At 46.6% G+C, this 21094-nt stretch overlaps 1 protein-coding gene across 1 annotated transcript in view; it reads right to left on the bottom strand.

Moving 5' to 3' along the window:
• STK10 (serine/threonine kinase 10) overlaps positions 1-21094 on the bottom strand; it is a 142667-nt gene that overhangs the window by 31986 nt on the left and 89587 nt on the right. The window contains exons 8-12 of the mRNA XM_055421826.2: positions 14057-14191; positions 11791-12333; positions 9362-9492; positions 4252-4375; positions 3646-3825 (exon numbers count right to left, since the gene is read on the bottom strand). Coding sequence (XP_055277801.2) covers positions 3646-3825; positions 4252-4375; positions 9362-9492; positions 11791-12333; positions 14057-14191 — 1113 coding nt within the window. The remainder of the gene's footprint in view (positions 1-3645; positions 3826-4251; positions 4376-9361; positions 9493-11790; positions 12334-14056; positions 14192-21094) is intronic.

Below are 21094 nucleotides of genomic sequence, written 5' to 3'. Positions count from 1 at the left end.
CCCAGGGATTGAACCCGGGTCTCCCACATGGCAGGCAGACGCTTTACCGTCTGAGCCACAAGGGAATGCTTTAAGTGTGTTATTATTACATGCATGTCTTAAAAACCTGTATATAACGTAAACATGTTTTATTGCTAAAAAATGCCAGTCACCATCTTAGCCTTCAGCAAACTGTAATCCTTCTGCAAAAGTAACCGTCACTGATCACCATGGCAAATATAAAGTCTGAAATACTCAAGCATTACCAAAATGTGACACAGAGACAGGAAGTGAGCAAATGCTGTGGAAAAAATGGTACAGAAAGACTTGCTCACAGGAGGGTTGCTACAAACCTTCAACTTGTAAAAAGAATACACAACATCTGCTAAGTGCAATAAAACAAGGTCTGCCTGTAGTTTGTTCAAAGCCTAGCAGTTAGCTTTGAGCCACTGTGCCAAAGGCTTGGAAACAAGCCTGCCTCCCAAGCCTGTGCTCCCAGCACTGGAGTTGTGGACGTGTTTACTATCAGCCGCTCCCCTCCCCAAACCCACATATCTCAGCCCACAGGCCCATCTCTCAGCAGGAGGTTCAGGACCAGGCTAAGTCAAGGCCTTTGGAAGGAAAGCGATGACACACCTAAACAGCACGTTAAAAAGCAGACACATCACTTTGCTGACAAAGGTCCATGTAGTTAAAGCTATGGTTTTTCTAGTAATCATGCATGGATGTGAGAATTAGACCACAAACAAGGCTGAGCATTGAAGAATTGACGCTTTCAAACTGCATTGCTGGAGAAGACTCTTGAGAGTCCCCTGGACAGCAAGGAAATCAAACCAGTCCATCCTAAATGAAATCGGTCTCGAATATTCACTGGAAGGACTGATGCTGAAGCTGAAGGTCCAATACTTTGGCCACCTGATGTAAAGAACCGACTCACTGGAAAAGACCCTGATGCTGGGAAAGACTGAAGGCAGGAGGAGAAGGGGATGATAGAGGATGAGATGGTTGGATGGCATCACCGACTCAATGGACATAAATTTGAACAAACTTCGGGAGATCGTGGGGGACAGAGAAGACTGGTGTGCTACAGTCCATGGGTTGCAAAGAATAAAAGTCATGAGTCAATGTCAATAAGTCATGACTTAGTGACTAAACAACAACAAAAAGTGGAGGCATTCACCTCAGGCACAAAGGAACAAATATACAATTGTAGAAACTCAAAATTCATGCCAAAGAAACCATGAACAAAACAGCAAATACAGACAGGATCACGTCCTATACTTGCAGGGCTCAGCCTCATCGCCTCACATGAATCCTGGCTCTATCAGATCCTGCCTTTATTTTAAGTAGCTGATAATCTGTTCATCGTGAATTTTTTTTATTTTTGACCACACCATGTGGCTTGTGGGATCTTAGTTCTCCAACCAGGGATTGAACATGGGCCCTCGGCAGTAAAAGTGCAGAGTCTCACCACTGGACTTCCAGGGAGTAACCCGTGATGAATATCTCACACTAATTTCTATTGTAAAACATTGCATCAGAATATTATTTATCTTGATTTAGGAGCTTTACTGCACCGCCCTAAATTCTGTGCCTTGTCTCATCACAGCCAGTGGCCCTGATTCCCACAGGCAGCCACTGGAGGCCTGGATTCACCACATGTCATGTCCGACACAGTAAAGTCTAGGCCCTGGGCTCTGCGGGCCCCGAAAAGCACCATGGGCCGCCCCTAGAAGCTGCTCCTACCATTCCCAGCTGGAGATCGGGAACAGCCAGGATTGGTATGCCCTGCCCCAGGTTCTATGCTTCTCGCTCCCATCCTTTCTCCTGAGGGATCAGGAGAAAAGTCTGGCCCAGCCTCCAAGTGTCTGGCTCCATGGGGGAGGCATGGGCTGCTCTCTAGGACTCAGATGCCCTGCCCTGGGGCAGGCCTCCCTTCCCTTGTCTCAGGACCATTACCTCTTTGCCACTCTCCTTCCAACTATGTGGGGAAAGAGGGAGAAGAGGCACGTGTGTCCAAGCAAGGGAGCTACTCTTCTAGGAGAAGGAAGAGTCAGGCATGGAGGATGTGCGTGCGCCCACCCAGCACTCAGCTCCCCGCCTGGTGACAGCATCTCTCAAGTTTCCCTAAGCCACCATCCCTTCCCTCCTCTGTGCTCTTTTCCAGCTCAGGGTGCTAAGCTGGGGGGATATAGAGGAAGTTGCCTGAGGCCACAAGACAAGGGCCTGCCTGGAGCCAAGTCCACGCAGAGGAAGGCAGAGCCCAAAAGACGGAGAAGGGGCTCCTGATGGCACGGCTGGAGGATGCAGATCCAGACATCCCTGGGCATGCGCTTTACAGGTATATAAGATGTTCAAGCAGGTTTTAGAAAAGGCAGAGGCACCAGAGATCAAATTGCCAACATCCGCTGGATCATGGAGAAAGCAAGAGAGTTCCAGAAAAACATCTATTTCTGCTTCATTGACTATGCCAAAGCCTTTGACTGTGTGGATCACAATAAACTGTGGAACATTCTGAAAGAGATGGGAATCCCAGACCACCTGACCTGCCTCTTGAGAAACCTGTATGCAGGTCAGGAAGCAACAGTTAGAACCGGTCATGGAACAACAGACTGGTTCCAAATAGGAAAAGGTGTACGTCAAGGTTGTATATTGTCACCTTGCTTATTTAACTTATATGCAGAGTACATCATGAGGAACGCTGGGCTGGAAGAAGCACAAGCTGGAATCAAGATTGCTGGGAGAAATATCAATAACCTTAGATATGCAGATGACACTACCCTTATGGCAGAAAGTGAAGAGGAACTCAAAAGCCTCTTGATGAAAGTGAAAGAGGAGAGTGAAAAGGTTGGCTTGAAGCTCAACATTCAGAAAACAAAGATCATGGCATCTGGTCCCATCACTTCATGGGAAATAGATGGAAAAACAATGGAAACAGTGTCAGACTTTGTTTTTTTGGGCTCCAAAATCACTGCAGATGCTGATTGCAGCCATGAAATTAAAAGACGCTTGCTCCTTGGCAGGAAAGTTATGACCAACCTTGATAGTATATTAAAAAGCAGAGACATTACTTTGCCGACCAAGGTCCGTCTAGTCAAGGCAATGGTTTTTCCCGTGGTCATGTATGGATGTGAGAGTTGGACTGTGAAGAAAGCTGATCGCCGAAGAATCGATGCTTTTGAACTGTGGTGTTGGAGAAGACTCTTGAGAGTCCCTTATACTGCAAGGAGATCCAACCAGTCCATTCTAAAGGAGATCAATCCTGGATGTTCATTGGAGGGACTGATGCTAAAGCTGAAACTCCAATACTTTGGCCACCTCATGAGACGAGTTGACTCACTGGAAAAGACTCTGATGCTGGGAAAGGTTGGGGGCGGGAGGAGAAGGGGACGACGGAGAATGAGATGGCTGGATGGCATCACCGACTCTGTGGACATGAGTTTGAGTGTACTCCGGGAGTTGGTGATGGACAGGGAGGCCTGGCGTGCTGTGATTCATGGGGTCGCGGAGAGTCGGACACGACTGAGCGACTGAACTGAACTGGACTGAAGCTCCTCCAAATTCGTTCTATTGCTGAGGCGAGGCTGAGTTGGAGTTTTGGTCATTTGCAACTGAGAGGGCCCTCATCCTCCCAGGACGCCCTTTTTCCGCCCAGCACGTACTCACCTCCTTCTTCATCAGCTTGAGCTGCTCCTGGAACTTGGCATAGTCCCGCTCCTGCTCCAGGCGAATCCGCTTGGCCTCCTCCCGGCGGCGCACCGCATGGTCTTGCTCCATCTTCTCTACTTGCTGCTTTTGCTGACGCTCCAGGTTCTCCAGCTCTATGTCAAAGAACTTCTTCTTGGCCTAGAAAGAGCAGAAAGGTAAAGTTAGGAAAGTCACCCAGGAGGGAGACGGGGAAAGCCCAGAGGCCACACTCACACCGGGGCTTGAGTCCCAGCTCCACTACCTCACTGCGTGGTCTGAGACAAGTCCCCTAACCTCTGAGTCTGCCTCCTCAGGTGCAGAGGAGAGACCAGACCATCGCCTCGCAGCGTTGTTGGGGGGGCTCAACAAGGCTCTGGCCCCTCTAGGGGTCCTCCCGTGTGGCTGAGAGGAGCGCTGCGGCCCGCATGCGATACTGCGCTACCATGCCTGATGACGCCAGGAAGCCGGAGGAGCTGGAGAACTGGGGTTACTCTCCATGCCCAGTCATCCTCACCCAGCAACCTCCACTTAAAGAGAATAAGGAGGCACGAAGCCCTCTGGGGGCCCATCTTTCCTCACACTCACGCTGATTTCCTGTTCAAAACGCTTATGCATTTGCTCCAGCTGCAGCTCATGCTTGCTGCTCAGTTGGGTTTGATTCCGATGTTCTTCTTTCTGGAGCAGCCGAAGCTCTCGGAGTTCCTGGCGCCTGAAGGGTAGAAGGATGTGGACATTCCAGTCAGAAAGTGTCCTCAGTGGTCACATGAGTCATAGCTAAGGACATGGAAGGCGGGGGCATGGTGAGGCATCACACAGTCCAGGACAGAGGCAAGACGAGAGCTGAGAACTCATACTCTATTTGACACTGATTGACAGACAAACATTAATAATCTTAGTATATAAAGAGTGCTGACAAATCAATAAGAAAAACAGGAATATCCTAATTTTAAAAAGTGGCCCAGAGCATGAACATACATGAAACAAAAGACAAAAAGAAAAATTTAAGTCAGCTAGATGGATACGAAATTCAAATTAAAAACAAACACCATTTTCATTAAATAGGTAAGAATATAGGAGAAACTGATACTTTCCTATATTGCTGATATGTACAAATTGACACATTTCTGGAGGGCCATTTGTCAGTTAGGCTAATGTCTTTTGACATAGTCCCACTTCTGGATACTGATTCGAAAGAGATATTCATAGGTATATAGCAAAACTGAGTAAGGATATTCACCCACTCCAATATCCTTGCCAGGAAAATCCCATGGACAGAGGAGCCTGGCAGGCTACAGTCTATGGGGTCACAAGAGTCAGACACGACAGCGACTAAACCACCACCACCACCATTCACAGCAATGCTATGTATAATAGTACAAAATTGGAAACAACTTACATGTCTGTCAATATAGATCTAATTAAATATGTCTATCTGATATAATTTTATTCATTAAAAATGAATTTCTAGAAGGTATCAAATTACATGGGGGAAAAATCTATGAAAAATGCAGCAATTCTTTATAAACAGATAGGGACTGATCTCTAAATGAAAAAGCAAGCTATTAAAGAGTGGGTCTATTATGCTACTGACCATCTGGTTGAAAAACAAAAAGGACCATATGTGTGTGTGCACATGTGCCTGTGCAAGTTTACTTTCCTATTCAAACCCTGAGGGTTTCTGGAAGGATTACACTGTAAAACATTAACGCAAGGGAGGGAGCCGGGTGGCTGGCAGAAGAGTGAGTGAGGGAGACGTTTGAGTCCTGAACAACGGTATTATATTACCTATTCAAAATGTACATACAATAAAAATTTGATCCAAACCACACAGCGTACCTTAACTTGGGAACATATTTAGTGTCAGTGTGTGTATGAGTGAACACATAGAAAAAATGCTGGCGGCATGCATGCATGCTCAGTCGGGTCTGACGTTTTGCAATCCCATGGACTAGAGCCCACCAGGCTCCTCTCTCCATGGGATTTTCCCAGCAAGAAAACTGGACTGCGTTGCCATTTCCTCCTCCAGGGGATCTTCCTGACCCAGGGATCGAACCTGAGTCTCCTGTGTTTCCTTCATTGGCAGGCAGATTCTTTACCACTGAGTCACCTGGGAAGCCCACTGGTAGGATAAAGCCCACCTACTGTGTTTCTTTCTGGGCAAGTCCATTAAAAATCAGTATGTATCCTTTATATAATCAGAAAATAAATTAAAATGATGGCAGAAAGAACTTGGGGCTCCTGGCAGGGAATGGGGATCTCTTGGCAGCCTGTGCTCTGTTCTAGTCCAGCATCTGAAAGCTGCACCACGGCCAACCCCAGTGAGGGCCTGCCTCCCAGCTCTGAGCAGGCAGAGCCCCCCCAGGAACTGCCCACCAGCAGCTGGAGGAGGGGAGGCCTCCCGCTCTCAGAGATCAGAGGCCTTGCCTGAATCTCAGCTCAGCTCACTTTCCAGCAGGGTGCCCTCAGGCAGTGGCTCAATCTCTGCAGGCTCCTTCCCTGTATTTGTAAAATGGGGAGATAATCTCTTCCTCACAAGTTCTTTAAGGTTAAATGAGGTGATATCAGTATCAGGTGATACTGTCTGACACATGGCAACCACTCCCCGAGTGGTAACTTCTTGAATGATAATGAGGAAGAAGAGGTAAAAGCCGCCCAGTCTGGGAAAAGCCAGAGACACTTGTTACAGCTGTGTAAGGAAGCATCTCTGGGAGCCTCTGCTCTCGGGAAGAGAGAAGGCAGGAGGCGATTTCTGAGAGCATAAACAAAGACATGCAAATCCTGACACAAGAGAAACTAAGGCTCAGACAGCAACTGACAAAAAACAGACCGAATAAGGTAAGCAGCCAGCTTCTGACATTACCTCCTTGACCCACCAGAGTTCTCACAAGGGAAAGGCAGGCAGAGACAGCTCAAGAAGGAAAGAACCAGCTCCAGGAACTTTAGGGAAAACCAGAAAGAACTCTGACCCAGCAGCTGCAACCTGCGCGAGTGACTATTCGGTGATACTGTTCAAAACCCTACGTGGGACCCAAGCCTCCGGAAATGCTAGGACCCAGGTTCAACCAGGGATGCGGCAGAGTCTGACAGTCCGCAGCCCAGCCGGACTCACAGGGCCTTCAGACCACGGCAGGCAAACAAGAAAATCTCGTTCTTTGCGCGCACCTCTCCACCTCGGCTACATCGCACCTTTGAAACCTGGGCAGCACCCGCTCCTGTGCTGAGGAGGCAGGTGGGGTCCCGCCTCAGGGCCACCTTCAGATGCGGTGTGGTGGAGCTGGAATTTCAACCCCAGGAACCAGAACTGCGTAGAGGGGAAAGGACAGAAAGGAAACCCAGCCCCTGAGTCTGAAGCTGGAGGAGCGACCGTGAGAACAGAAGGCGGACTTTTCAGCCGAGAGCAATGGCGACCACCCCTCCCCTGGCCCCGAGCCTCCCCAGCACACACAGAGGAGGACATGCGTGTGTGTGTGTGTGTGTGTGTGTGCACGCACCCCTCCCGTGTGTGTGTGTATGTTGTGTACACCCCTCCTGTGTGTGTGTGTGCATTCACCCCTCCCGTGTGTGTGTGTGTGTGTACACCCCTCCCATGTGTGTGCATGTGTGTGTGTACACCCATGCACGTGTACACAGAAACCGTGGCCACCTGACACAAACAGCTGACTTGCTGGGAAAGATGGAAGGCGAGAGGAGGAGGGGTGGCTGAGGATGAGACGGGCGGAGGGCATCACCGACTCAATGGACATGAGTTTAAGCAAACTCTGAGAGGCAGTGAAAGACGGGGAAGGCCGCGTGCTGCAGCCCATGGGGTCGCAAAGAGTCAGACACGACTGAGCGACTGAACAAGTGATGTCAGCAGTGAAAAGTCCGCCTGTCATCCCCTGGCTTCGAGAGGGGAGACGTGCCCCGAGGCATCCAAAACCCCTTCTATTGGGCTTTGGAATGTCTGTGCTTTTTTAAGATAAGAATGTGTTTGATGTTTCAGAAGTGTCCTCCAAGCCACTCGTGAGTTGTTCCAGCAAAGGCCTGGCCTCAAGGCAGCATCATGGCTCTGGGGCCTCCCTCCCTAGCTGCTAAGCCCCTACCTCCACCCCTGGGGAGCCCCCCAGAAAGCTTCCTGGTCCAGTGGAAGCTGGTAGAACGCTCACACAGACAGATCTTCTCACCTGGGTGACCTGAGGCAAGTAAGTGCACCAGAGTGGCCAAAATAGGGTCTCCCTGGGGAGGGCACCTGAGTGCCTTAAGAGGGCAAAGATGACTCCGTGCAAACAGCTCTGCCTCGCACCCTCCTGCCCACACCAACCCCTCCCATCTTCAGCTTTGCCTCCAGAATGCACGCTGAACCCAGCCTGTCCAGCCACACCTTCCCGGCCAGGGTGTCCCTGCATCCCTGCTTCAGTCCTGCCCCCTCTATAGCCCAGACTCAGATGACAGCAGAGCCAGCTTTTAAAAGGAACATTACAGCTGGTCACTCTCCAGATGCTTCATTCCCGTTGTTTTTGTTGTTGTTGAATCGCTAAGTTGTGTCTGACTCTTTGCGACCCCATGGACTGCAGCACACCAGGCTTCCCTGTCTTTAACCATTTTCCAGAGTTTGCTCAAACTCGTCCATTGAGTCAGTGATGCCATCCAACCGTCTCATCCTCTGTTGTCCCCTTCTCCTCCTGCCCTCAATCTTTCCCAGCATCAGGGTCTTTTCTAATGAGTCAGCTCTTTGCATCAGGTGGCCAAAGTATTGGATATTCAGCATCAGTCCCTCCACTGGGGATGAAATCTACGTTTCTCCACCCTGCCAGTGGACTGACGTGACCTGGACCCTGTGGGCCCTGGGGATGACTCCACATCCTCTCCCTCCAACTCCACACTCCAGCTCCGCCCTCTGAGGTCCCTAAGCAATCCTTGGCTTTGCAGTTCCTGCCATGCTCTCCCGGCTCTGCCACTGGCCGGCTCCTCTGAACCCTCTGCTCTGCTCAGGGGATTTCATGCCAGGCAAGGCCCCCCACCCCTAGCCCAGTGGCCACTCTCCCATCAGCCATTATTCCCTTCACAGCATGAACTACAGTTGGGAATTATCTTGAGTGCTGTTTGTGGTGTCAGTTCTACAATAGCCACAGCCTCCATTATCTGGGTCATCAATGTGTCCCCCAACCTGGTGAGGGGGTGTGGATACATTGGTGAATGGATGGCTGGCTAGCTGGAGGGGAGGCTGGAGGAATGCGTGGATAGGGAGCTGAGTGGGTGTGTAGGTGATGGGTGGCTGGGTGACTAGAAGGATGCGTTAGAGGATGGAGGCACAGGTATGTGGATGGACGGATGAAGGACTGAGTGGGTAGGGGGTGGGCTGACGAGTGGAAAAGTGACTGGAGGGGCAGGGACGCAGACGAAGAGCTGGGTGGGGACACGGAGGAGGGAGGTGGGTTAGGGAATACAGGGTCTCGGGCAAAGCCAGCTTCCTTCAGTGTCCCTCATTCCACACTTAATCTATAGACAGACAGACAGCTCTTTGTTTTGGCAGTGTAGCAGGTGAGAGCTTAGCTCCCTGACCATGGATTGAATCTGTGCCCCTACAGTTGGCGCAAAGTCCGAAACACCGGACTCCAGGGAAGTCTCCGACAGATGGTTCTTGCACCAGAAAGACCCAAATCTACCATCTCAGCCCTACCCTGTTAGGGCCGTCAGCAGCCCCTCCCAGTCTCACCTGAGGAATCGCATCTCCTCGTCCTTCTTCTCATCCTCGCTGATGATCTTGGAGGTGGTAATGCTCACCTCCACACCGTCCACCACAAACTTGCGTGTCCTCTTCAGGGTCTTATTGTGCAGCTTTGAGTCCTGGCCAGAGAAGACCATTAGGCAAAGCATTACAGCCATGAATCCATGGGTGGCCCAGTCTCAGCACCGTCCGGGAAGGAGGAGACTGTCCACGGTCCCCAGCGTCCCTCAAGTTTCTCAACCTGGAGGCCTGAGTCTCTGAGGTTAGGCCCCTTCCTCTCCCTGACCTCACCCTTCGGACACTGCCCAGCCCCTGCCTGCTGACCGCCAGCAGTCTCTGACACACAGGGCGCAGCATCCAAGTGAATTAGGTTCTGACTCTCCTTCTACACCTACTGGCCCTGTGACCCTGGGCAAGCCCCTTGTCCTGCCCAAGCCTCAGCTTCCTCAACCTGTCAGAGGAGACGAGCAGTGCTTGCCTCCCAGGGTTGTTCTGAAGATGCAATGAAGCAGAAGCGGATGGAATTCAATAGCACCTGGGTCATGACAAGGGTTCAACACTTGATATTTATTTCTGACAGTTGCTATCGCAGACCACAATCTCTTATCTGCCAGAATCCAAAGAGCCCAGAAAACCAGAGTTCAGAACTATGCTGGCAGCCACGTCTACCCTGACCTGAACTCCGCAGGAGGCCACAGCCCTCTGGAGCCCCTGTGAGATTATCCACATCTTTGTCTTTACCTTTTCCTGTGAATAATCACGCCCCTCACCTGTGATCGCTTACACAGTGCTGCCAGAACTCCTGGAGGCATTTGAACACCCTTTGAACATTCTCCATCCTGATTTTTTTTAATATAAATATATTTATTTTAATTGGAGGCTAATTACTTTACAATATTGTATTGGCTTTGCATACATCGACATCCATCCCGATTGAGATGAGCCTGTGGGTCTGCACTGGAGTCCTCACGGTGGCTCTTTCTCCAACTCCTCCACTGGCTTCCAAGGCCATTCCTGGTGGAGCCCAGCCTGGCCTTTCCAGCATCTCCCTACAGCAGCCCCTCCTGTGCACCAGGACTCAATTCAGGATGAGTCAGACTGGCAACCAGAAACAGACTAGCCGGAGATGGCGAGGGAGAAAGGCCTGGGGTCCTGGCCACAGGGCCTCTGCAAGGGGGTGACAGGCTCCCCGTGAAGCCAAGGGTGCTGATGCAGAGCAGCTGTGTTCCCTGACTCTCTGCCAGCCCGCCAGTAAAGGATGCTCTCAACACCCCCGAGGAGAGGCGAGGTGGATCAGACTTTAAAAAAAAAAAAATTATCTTTTTTTATTCTAACCCTTAGTGTCTTTTCAAGAAGAGAAGGGACAGAAACCCTATCCTAAGGGCCCCAATGCTTCTTACACCTAAAAGCTGCTGCCCTCTCCACTCGTCCTGTTCTATTTGTCTGATTTTCTCACTTTAAAAAATTAGCTTTTAGTTTTGTGCTTGCTTTTAATGTACCAGCTTTAAATGTAATATGATCTAATCTATTCAATTTTTTGGTGTGATTTTTCTCCACCCCACCCCCAAAAAGAAAAAAGAAATGCACTTTCTTTCTGTTCCCAAAGGTAACTGCAACAGCTGGCTGTTTCTCCTTTTTCCTTCTTTCATTTGGCCAATATTTTTGAGTCTCTGCTGTGTGGTTTTCAAACAAAAAGGCTGCAAAACATTTCCTAAACTCAGCCTTGGTTGGGAGTGAGGTTCTTGGGGTGGCCAATCAGGTGACCAAAGGTGAGTTCACGACCATCTCATGATTTGTGGGAGCAGGTCAGGGAAGGGTCAGGCCTTCCTGAGGACGGAGAGACCACAGTGCCCACCGCCAGGACACCATGACACATGGGATTCAGAGTGCAGAGTCTGGGGTCTGACCAGCTCCCCACCTCGCACCTGAGGCTCTGTTTGCTGGGCTGTACTCGGCGACACGGCTCCTGCTAAGCACTTTGCAGTGCAGGCCTCGTGTTGAGCTCTCAAGTGCAATGGCTCATGTCACTCACAACACCGCTCCCCCTCAGAGCAGCCACGAGCCCACTCCCTTGCACTGACCCCATCAGCAGATGGACCACAAGGCTGAGCCACAAGTCAGAGAGCTTTCACTTCTAGAGTTCCTCCCTAAGGCCTTTAACCAAACCCAATTTAAATAGAACCCCAAAGTGAAATTAAAACCCAAACCTACTGCCTGACATGACTTAACCCCAGACTGAACTCAAGATATTTGGGGGATTAAACAGCAATTCAAACAAAGAGCTCCTAAGAAAGAGAAATCTCATGAACCACTTAAAATGCAAGGCAGCCAGTGGACGCTCTCACAACCCAACCCTGAGCAGCAGCAACTTCTGCAGAACGCCTGCCTCGAGCCCGCGGCACAAGAGGTGCGGTTACCTTGATGGACAGAGAGCCCGACTCCTTGTTCACAGACAGGTCTGCTGACAGGGAGGTGCTGAAGTCCGCGCTCCCGGAGGTGGAGACGCTGCCACAATCCGAGTCCCTCTTGGAAAGGCTCCGTGCCCCCGGGGCGGGGAGCTCCAGACTGCCATTGGTCAGCTCACCGCCCAAGGTCTCCAGGGCGCTGCTGTTGGGACGGCTCTGGCTTGCTTTCTGGGACCTGCTGGCCGCTGGACTGAGGTCCCCACCCTGATCAGTGGCTTGCTTCTCCTCGGACACCTCAATTCTGGCACCCATGGACACCGGTCGGAACTTCCGGAGGGGCACAGGCGCCGCCAGGCCGTTCTCACTTCCAGGGGCCACATCCGGGGGACTGGGGGTCGGGAGGGCCCCATCCCCAGGGGGCTCGCTGGGCCCATTCGCACCATCCTGGGGCTGGCTGGGAGGTGGTGGGGTGAAAGGTGATTCTTTGAGAAGTTTGTCCGCATCGAGGCTCAGCTGGCTCACCTCAGAGGAGTCTCGAGTGTGGTTCCCCAGAGGCTAGGAAAAAACAGACAGTCAAGGCCACAGTCCTATGTGTCTGAGGCAAGAGTCAGAGACGCAGCGAGGACAGTCAGACACCCACAAGGTTCCAAAGCGGGCCAGGGAGGTCTCATAAGCACCTCTCTAGTAAGCCACAGTCCTCCCCACTCCCTGCTATCCAACCAACAATAAAATTACCACTTGCTTTCAGGAACAGGTATTCCTCCTAGGAGTGGAGGCAACTGTGGCCAGCTAGACAGCTCAGGCCGTCTAAAGCGGGCAGCGGCTACCATGCTCCAGCCAATCATGACAGCCTGGGAAAATTGGGTCCCCTTAGCCCAGACCTTCCAATTTTTCAAGACAAGCTGGAATCTGGAGTTTTACGTGCCATCTCCCAATTTTTAGATGGCAACTAATTTAAATTTTTAAAAAGTCACAGAAAGGCCAAGCCTACCTAATCCAGAGGCTAGATTTCAGTCTATTAACTGCTATGTTTTCTTTGTTTTGTTTTTGTTTTTTAGAGCTTTTGGGGGGTAAAAGTACTGAAAATGTTGCTACTGTGAAACAGAACAAGGATTTCTTGTGATGAAACATAAACATCCCCCTTAATGAATAAAGTGGACACCCACGTAGCCACCTTCCAGGTCAAGAGTGGGAGAGACCCTCCCCTTGTCCAGGAGGGTCTCCCTGTGTCCAGCCTCCCCTTGACATTGTCCTGACCTTGATCTCTAAGTGTTATAGGTTAGTTATAGGATTCACACACCAGCTCCGGCTTCTCCCGGGAATGAATTACACATGAGGAAGTGCTGTGTCGTCCTTCCCAAACAGACAGGTCTGGACAAGCCTCGCTAGTCACAGCACCATCTGGAAAGTAAGTCTCCCCTCCGGGAGGAAGCTCTCCCCAAATGACTAGGCCAGGGATCCGAAAGTGGCGGTTCAGGGCAGAATCCAGCCCACAGATGTGTTTTGTTTGGCTCAAATGTTTTGTAAAAATTTAAATTAGCTTTAAGGCTCCCTGGTGGCTCAGAGGGCAAAGTATCTGCCGGCAATGCAGGAGACTCGATTTCAGTCCCTGGGTTGGGAAGACCCCCTGGAGAAGGGAATGGCAGTCCAGTTCAGTATTCTTGCCTGGAGAATCCCACGGACAGAGGAGTCTCGAGGGCTACAAGTCCATGGGATTGCAAAGAGTCAGACACGACTGAGTGGCTAAGACAAACATTTTGTAAAAAGTTTGTTAGCTTTAATTTAAATTTACACTCAGCCAAGTGCTGAAGCTGTAGATGGGTTACAAGGGTGCCAAGACATGGGTCCCTGGGCACTCGCGATGGCCAGACGGGGCCTGGGGTGCTCGGATCCCCTCGGCCTGTCGCCTCTGATCACAGGCAGCCTTTCTGAGCACTGAGCCCACCGTGTGCTACACACCCTCATTCTGTATGTGCGCCACAACGGGGAGCAGGCTGGGAAGCAAAAGGATCAACCGCCAACTTTTAAAGACGGGAAAATCCCACAGAAAAATCTGATTCCTGGTCTTCCCTGAAAACTGCAGGACCTGGCCAACACGCCCTGCAGCCTCACCCCAGACCCTGTGCTGCCTTATGTAACCAGTGGCGTGGGAGCCTGTGGCCTCTGAGCTGGGAAGAACGGAAGGGAACCTCTCCTGCACCTCCCGGGCCCTTCCGCCCCAGCGGAGGCCTGCGGGGCCCCACCCTCCCCGGCAGCCCCCGATCTCTGATCTCCTTACGGAGGCAGCCTCCACTGCATCCTCCTCGGCCCCCTCGTCTCGGCCATCTTCAATCTCCTCCATCACTTCAGCCTTGGCCTCGGCCACCAGCTCCCGCAGGGCCTTGTTGCTGGTGACGCTGCTGACGAAGGGATGCTGAGAGGGGCGAGACAGCTGGGTGAGACTCACAGTGGGTGAGTGCCGGGAGCCAGCGAGGGAAATCCTACCTGTGGCAAAGGTCAACTGGGGAAGAGGCCTGACGGGCAAAGGCTAATCAGGGCTCGAGGAACCCCCTGGACTTACCTGAGCATCTACCCCAAAAGAAAACTGGAGTCTGACTGCTTTACTATCTTACGCCTCTTACCAAGTCCTCTAATACTTACAGGGGCTTCCCCCCAACCACCTTTCTCTGAAAACATTAATTCAGAGCTGTAGTTTAAAAGTTCTCCTCGGCTTAATAGGAGTGTTCCAATCCAAGCCCCTCTGATAGCTTTCTAACTTGCATGACAAGTTTGTCCGGGCTCCTACAACTATGAGTGTGACTGTTTATAGCCTCCCAGCCATGCAAGGACAGAAAGCCTAATATTCTAAAATACAGGAATCTGTTGAAGAAGTTAAAATCATTAGAATAGTACTAGAAAAGATTTCATGGTTGAATCAATGCTTGCTGCAGTTTCCTCTATCTATTGTATCCTTGGAAATATATTAATCCTTTGATTTAACCACATCAGATCTTAAGTTAATAAATTCCTTTCTTGCAGCTCACTACACCGGTGCCTTATAGGAATGTAACTTTGTTATGTGTCTACCACCTAACTTTAGGAAAGTCACCTTAAAAGAAAAGTCTTTTACTTGCTAACTAACCTATTGTCAGGAGAGAGGGCCATAAAACTGTTAGCAGGCCCCCTGGCCAGAAGATGATGTAAATCACCTAAAACTTTTATCACACAAAAATAAGCCCTGATCCTGATAAGGGTCAAGACTGCTGACCCCACGTGATTTTGGTGTGAATCTATACCTCCCTTTCTCTGTTTCTTATGCGCATAACTTAGGGTATAAAAGCAGCACTGGAAAATAAAGTTTTGGGCCTTGCTCACTGAAGCTTGGTCTCCCCGTGTCGTTCTTTCTCTTTTTCCATCCTTTTCTCTATTCTCCTTTTTCTGGTTGAGATCCTTGGAGCACTGGGCCCTCTGAGTTTACTTATCTGCCTGGGCTTCTAAGACCCACTCGAGGGGGTGCCCTGGTGGGGTGCCTCAAGTGATTTGAGAGGGCGCCTGCGGCCTACGTAAACAGAGCAAGCCCCGTGCTGGGGTTTTATTGGTTTCCAGCGTAAACCAAGGAATCATCAGCCCCTGTCTCTCTCTCTCTTTCTCTCTCTCTCTCTGACGCCGACGCCGTTCATCCCGAGGATACCCTGGGTCATATCGGGGCAGGACCCCGATAAGTGGCGCCCGAACCAGGCTTCCGAGGGTAAGTCTCCCCCATTGTCCAGTTTTCGGGACGGCTAAGGACCCCACTTAGGGTTTCCGGAACCCCCCTGCATAAGATAGGTAGGGTGAGTAAAAGTGGAAGGGCTTACACTTTCTTTAAGAGACTAAAACTTCAGACACGGGTAACAGTAAGTCAAAAGGATGACAACTCTTTATACGACTCATTTTACAACTATTAAAGAAAAGAGGAATTAAAGTCAAAAAAGGTAAATTACTTTTGTTCAAGACCAGTGTCCTTGGTTTCTGGAAGAGGGCACTGTTAATTTAGATACCTGGGAAAAGGTGGGAAAACAGCTAAAAATTTACTATACTTCTGCACCTCCTCAAGATGAGGAAGATGTAGATAAGATAATAGATCAATACCATTCTGATGAGGATGAATACCTTTTAGCTATTGATACTCCTAAAAGCTTAAAAAAAAAAAAAAATCCTCAAATAAACTGTCCTCAAAATCTAAACATCAGAAAGGCTCTCCAAAACTAGAGACCAAATATGTGGGACATTCTCGTCCCCCTTTGCCTCCACCCCCTTATAGGGGCGAGAGATCACCGCTGAAAGTTCCCCAGAGAAGAGTTCTCTCTAGCCCTGGAGATGAGTTTGATCTGCACCTTGAGAGGCTTTTACAAGATCTTAGGGCTATTAATGCCACTATGGAGAACATGGGGGCCTTACAGCCGGGACTCCCCTCCCCAGTAGCTGTTCCAGAGGGATATAATACAATTATAATTGATTTACAAGACTGCTTTTTCACTATTCCCTTAAACGCCATGGATAAAAAGCGATTTGCTTTTAGCCTGCCGTCAGAAAATTTTAAACAGCCCTATTTGAGGTTTCAATAAAAAGTGTTACCTCAGGAAATAAAAAAATATAGCCCCACCTTATGTCAAAAATTTATTAATACCGCTATACAAGATATTAGGGCTAAATATGAGCAGGTATATATAATTCATTATATAGATGATATTTTAATAGCTCATCCAGATAGAGCTCATTTACAAACTGTCCTCCAAGAGTTAACTCAGGCGTTATCAGCTAGAGGCTTAAAAATTGCCCCGGAAAAAATTCAAACCAACCCACCCATAACTTATTTAGGAAGGATTATACATTCAGAAACAGTGACTCATGCCCCACTACAATTAAGAAAAGATCATCTTGTTACTCTTAATGACTTTCAAAGACTTTTAGGTGATATTAACTGGATTCGGCCTTACTTAAAATTAACCACTACTGAGCTAAAACCTCTCTTTAACATTTTGCGCGGGGATCCCGACCCAGCTTCAAAAAGGCAATTAACTACTGAGGCTCAAGAAGCCTTGCTTACAGTGAAAAACGCCCTATCTAATAGTTATGTAAAACAAATAGATTTAGCAGCCACTTGGCAATTCTTTTGCTTAGCTACCCCCATTGCACCTAGGGGAGTCTTGGCCCCTTACAATGGGTCCATCTTCCTGCTCAAGCAAAAAAGATAGTGGCTTCTAATCCGGGGCTGATAGCTACTTTGATATTAAAAGGAAGAAGGCGGAGCATTGAACTATTTGGTAAAGAGCCATCAGAGATTGCAATTCCATATAACAAAGAACAGCTTGATGCTCTTTTAATGTTTGATGAAGATTGGCAAATTGCTATAGGAAACTATTTCGGTCAAATTTTACATCATTTACCCTCACATGTTTTGTTAAATTTTATATCTAGACACCCGGTTATCTTCCCTGTTAGATGCAGACAACTCCCCATTCCAGGCGCTCAGCTAGCCTTTACTGACGGGTCAGCTAATGGCAGAGCCTCTATAGTTACAAAAAATCAACATAAGGTTCTACAAACACAGGAGACTTCAGCTCAAAGAGCTAAACTCACAGCTGTTATAGAAGCCTTTGTCATGTTTGCAAAAGAAGATTTCAACCTTTTTTCTGACTCTCATTATGTAGTCAGATTATTCCCACATATTGAGACTGCAGTTCTGCCTGAAAATAAAACCACAATATTTCATTTACTAACTAAATTACAGCAACAAATTTGGAAGCGAAACCAACCATTTTTTATTGGCCACATTCGAGCTCATTCTGGGCTGCCTGGCCCTTTAAATGCTTTCAATGATTTGGCAGATGCATTGACCAAGATTACAGTGGCCTCTGCTTTTGAAGAGGCCCAAACTTCTCACTCACTGCACCATCAAAATGCTATGGCTTTAAGATATCATTTTAAGATTCCTCGAGAATCTGCTTGGGAGATTGTTCGTTCTTGTTCACATTGTCCCACTACTACAAATAGTTTGCATATGAGAGTTAACCCTCGCGGTCTCAAACCTAATATACTTTGGCGGACATGGCCCAGAACATATTACGCAGGGAATGTTGGCAAAAATTGATAAATTTGGGGCCGATGAAGACCGAATGCAGTTAAAATTGGGTTTTTAAAAAAGGTACTCGAGGTACTCAGGGGCCAGCTTGCCTGCCAATGGACCAGACCCAGCGGCCGCAACTGGGACACTTTTGTCCCTGGTCTCCTCCTGATGCAGACAACTGGCCAGAGTGCCCCGACCTGTAAGAAACAAGAGACTTTAAAGTCTGTCTGTCTGGATTTATGTATGTCTCAGTGTGTGTCTTTTGTTTTTTGTTTCTTGTTTATTTTACAATATTGCTGAAGCTGTGAGCTCTAATTTAATTGGCCTAAAAAATAAATAAATAAGCGCTTACAAATCAGACAATTCTAAGTACAAGAAAAATTAACCTGAGTTTCAGAGTCACGTGAACTGGTAAATATTAAATATTAAATATCTAGTATTAATGTTTGTTTGCTAATCCAATATAGACATGTCTAAGAGTCATTAACATTAAGCATATTTTCATTGTACCTAGGTTTATTATAAGTTAAATATTGTTATATTATTATATCTGTCATAAGTTTGTTGGCAAAAAAGGTACCTCTAAAAAAATAAATAAATAAATAAATAAAAAATAAAAAAGTAAATGAGATATGAGCTTTTAGATAAATTCTATTAAGATTAAAAATGTCTGTCTAAAACAGTTTCTCTAGATTTTGGTAACTTGAATTTCTAAGGTTGTGCTAAATTAAGTAACAAAAATTTATTGAATAGCTAGGTCATTTCCAAATAAAATAAGATTCTGAAACATTCACTACTGAATACTAACTTACAAAAAAACTAAAGATTTTAGACTATTAATAAATAATGTTTGATGCCATCCTGAGATGTTCGCTAAAATTTTTTTTAAGTTATCACTGGTATTTATGTTCACCAATCTATAGAATGCTAATATAAAGGTCAATTCTTGGTTGCTTAAGGGAAGTAAGATGGGTGTGTTCAGTAAAGAAGGTATGAAGAACGAAGTTACATTTTATGAAGGAAAAAGGCAGTAGGTCTGACTTAAAGTTGGCTGTTCCAGGATGGGAGAAAAAATGGGTACAGAAAGTGATGAAAAGGTTTTGTGGAAAGTGGACCCCAAGGAAAGAGTTTTGTGTATAAATAAACGTTTTCTTGAGATTTTAAACTGCATTTGACAATAGATTTAAGTTTTATGGTCTGTTCCATATTTTCCTCTGAAATCCTATATTGTTACTATGGCTGAGTGAATAGCTATTATTTCATAGTGACCTATAATCCCATCTGACTGAATGCTCTAAACCTTTTTGATATTTGTTGACAAAACTTCCTAAATCATTCTGATGAAGCACTTTTGGCTTCTAGCTAACTTTGGGATGCTTCAGAGGGCCCCTGAAACATCCCAAAGGGAAATATTAGAGTAATTGGGTTCAGCTTCCATGATTAAATTACATAGAAAGTATTGTCAAGTAAATAATAAATCTCGGGTATATTGTATGGTAGATGTTACTAATACAGATATCCTAGAAACAATTTATACATAAATTCTGATATATTCAGGTAAAATATTGCCATAATTATGATTACTATCTTAAAGTATTATCACAGCACTAACCAAGTTTCTTGTAAAAATTCTTCCTCTTCCAGAAGATTTATGGAAAGGACTTTAGGATAAATATAAGTTTCTGAACTGGGTAAGAAATTAAAAGATTCTAGTGGGAAACCTAATGACTAAAAAGGTTAACAAAAGGACCGAATGAACTGGCAAATATGCTTATAACTTTTATGGTTTCTGAAAAATTACTGGTTTGAATCTGTGTTTTCCAGATCTTAGGAAACCTTCCCCTCAAACTAATTATGATTTAACAGTAATTTGGTAAAATGGTATTTATTAAACAAATTAAAGCATTTAACATTTTTATCTGACCCCTTCAGAGACTGGAAACTCTTAGGCTTCCAGTAACTTTATCAGATAAATTAGAAAGGTTATCTCACTAAAAAATAAAGGGAGGAATTCACTTAGATCTGTTAGGCGAAATCTGATAAGCCTTTGGGATGATTTTGCTAGCCCTGAAAGGTTTTATTTTAAAGTTAAGTTTGAGACTCCATAAAAGTTTCACCAAAAAAAAAAAAAAAAAAGTCTATGGTTATATAAATAATCAGGTCAAGTTTATTGAGAACAGATCTATTTTGTAAACAAGTCTTAATTTGGTTATATTTGATAAAAATGAGAGTAAAAAAAAAAAAAAAAAACCAAAAAAGATGTTTCAATGAATGTTGAATTCAAGTTTGTTAACGGAAGTCTGTATCTACTAAGACTCATTTCCTGAATAGATCTTTGCTGTTATGTGATATTAATATAAAATTTAATTGAATTCTTAAAGAACACCCTAAGTTTGTTTCTGAAGCTTATCTCAGTAAATTACTTCATCTTTGGATGAAGATCAGATGCCTCATGACCTGCAACCAGGACTGAAAAAAAAAAAAAAAAAAAAAGACATAATTTAAGGGACTGTCTCCAACCTGGATGGAAGGACTTTTTTCAGAAGAAACTACACTGCACCAGGATGAGAAGACGATGACACCAGAGGTAGACAGCTTGCCCAAGACGCTGGACCTGATTCGTATGATCATTTATAATGTTTTCCTGACTTCTTAGACCTCTAATATTAAGTTTTGTAAATTGATAAATTAAGTTTCTAGTTTTGTTAATTAAGGTCTAGTGTTTACTAAGACTCACTGCTGAGACAGTTCGATAAAGGTCAGATGCTCCATAATGTGCAACCAGGAGATTAACACCAGGCTATAGTCATTTAACAAATGAAGTCAGGTGACTTGGGGTATACCAAGCTTTATCTAATAAAAGTTCTCGACTGATAATTCTTATTTTACTAATAACTGCTAGCTATGGCTATATTATTTTCTATGTCACTTGTTTCACTGAGCCTGTGATATAATGCTGATATGCAGTTCCATATGAGATCAATAATTGTAATTGTGTGACTCTGGGTATGAGAAAAAGCAACAAGAGGGAATATTTTCCTGGATCAGAAGGCTAGTAAGACAGTGGTCCAGAGTATGAGTTCCAATTCTTGCATCTTCTCATACCTAGAAAAACACTGACATCATTAATGGTGACATCTGCTTTGGCTCTAAAGAAAAAAAAAAAAAAATTTTACAATTAAAAGTCAAAATAAGGTAGCTATGGTTCAAACATCCTGGGAAATAACT

The sequence above is a fragment of the Moschus berezovskii genome, chromosome 18 (genome assembly GCF_049115385.1).
Source record: "Moschus berezovskii isolate FMDL1 chromosome 18, NW_MosBer_1.0, whole genome shotgun sequence".
NCBI lineage: Eukaryota > Metazoa > Chordata > Mammalia > Artiodactyla > Moschidae > Moschus > Moschus berezovskii.
The sequence above is the reverse complement of the archived record's forward strand: the minus strand, read 5'-3'. Positions and strand labels throughout refer to the sequence as shown.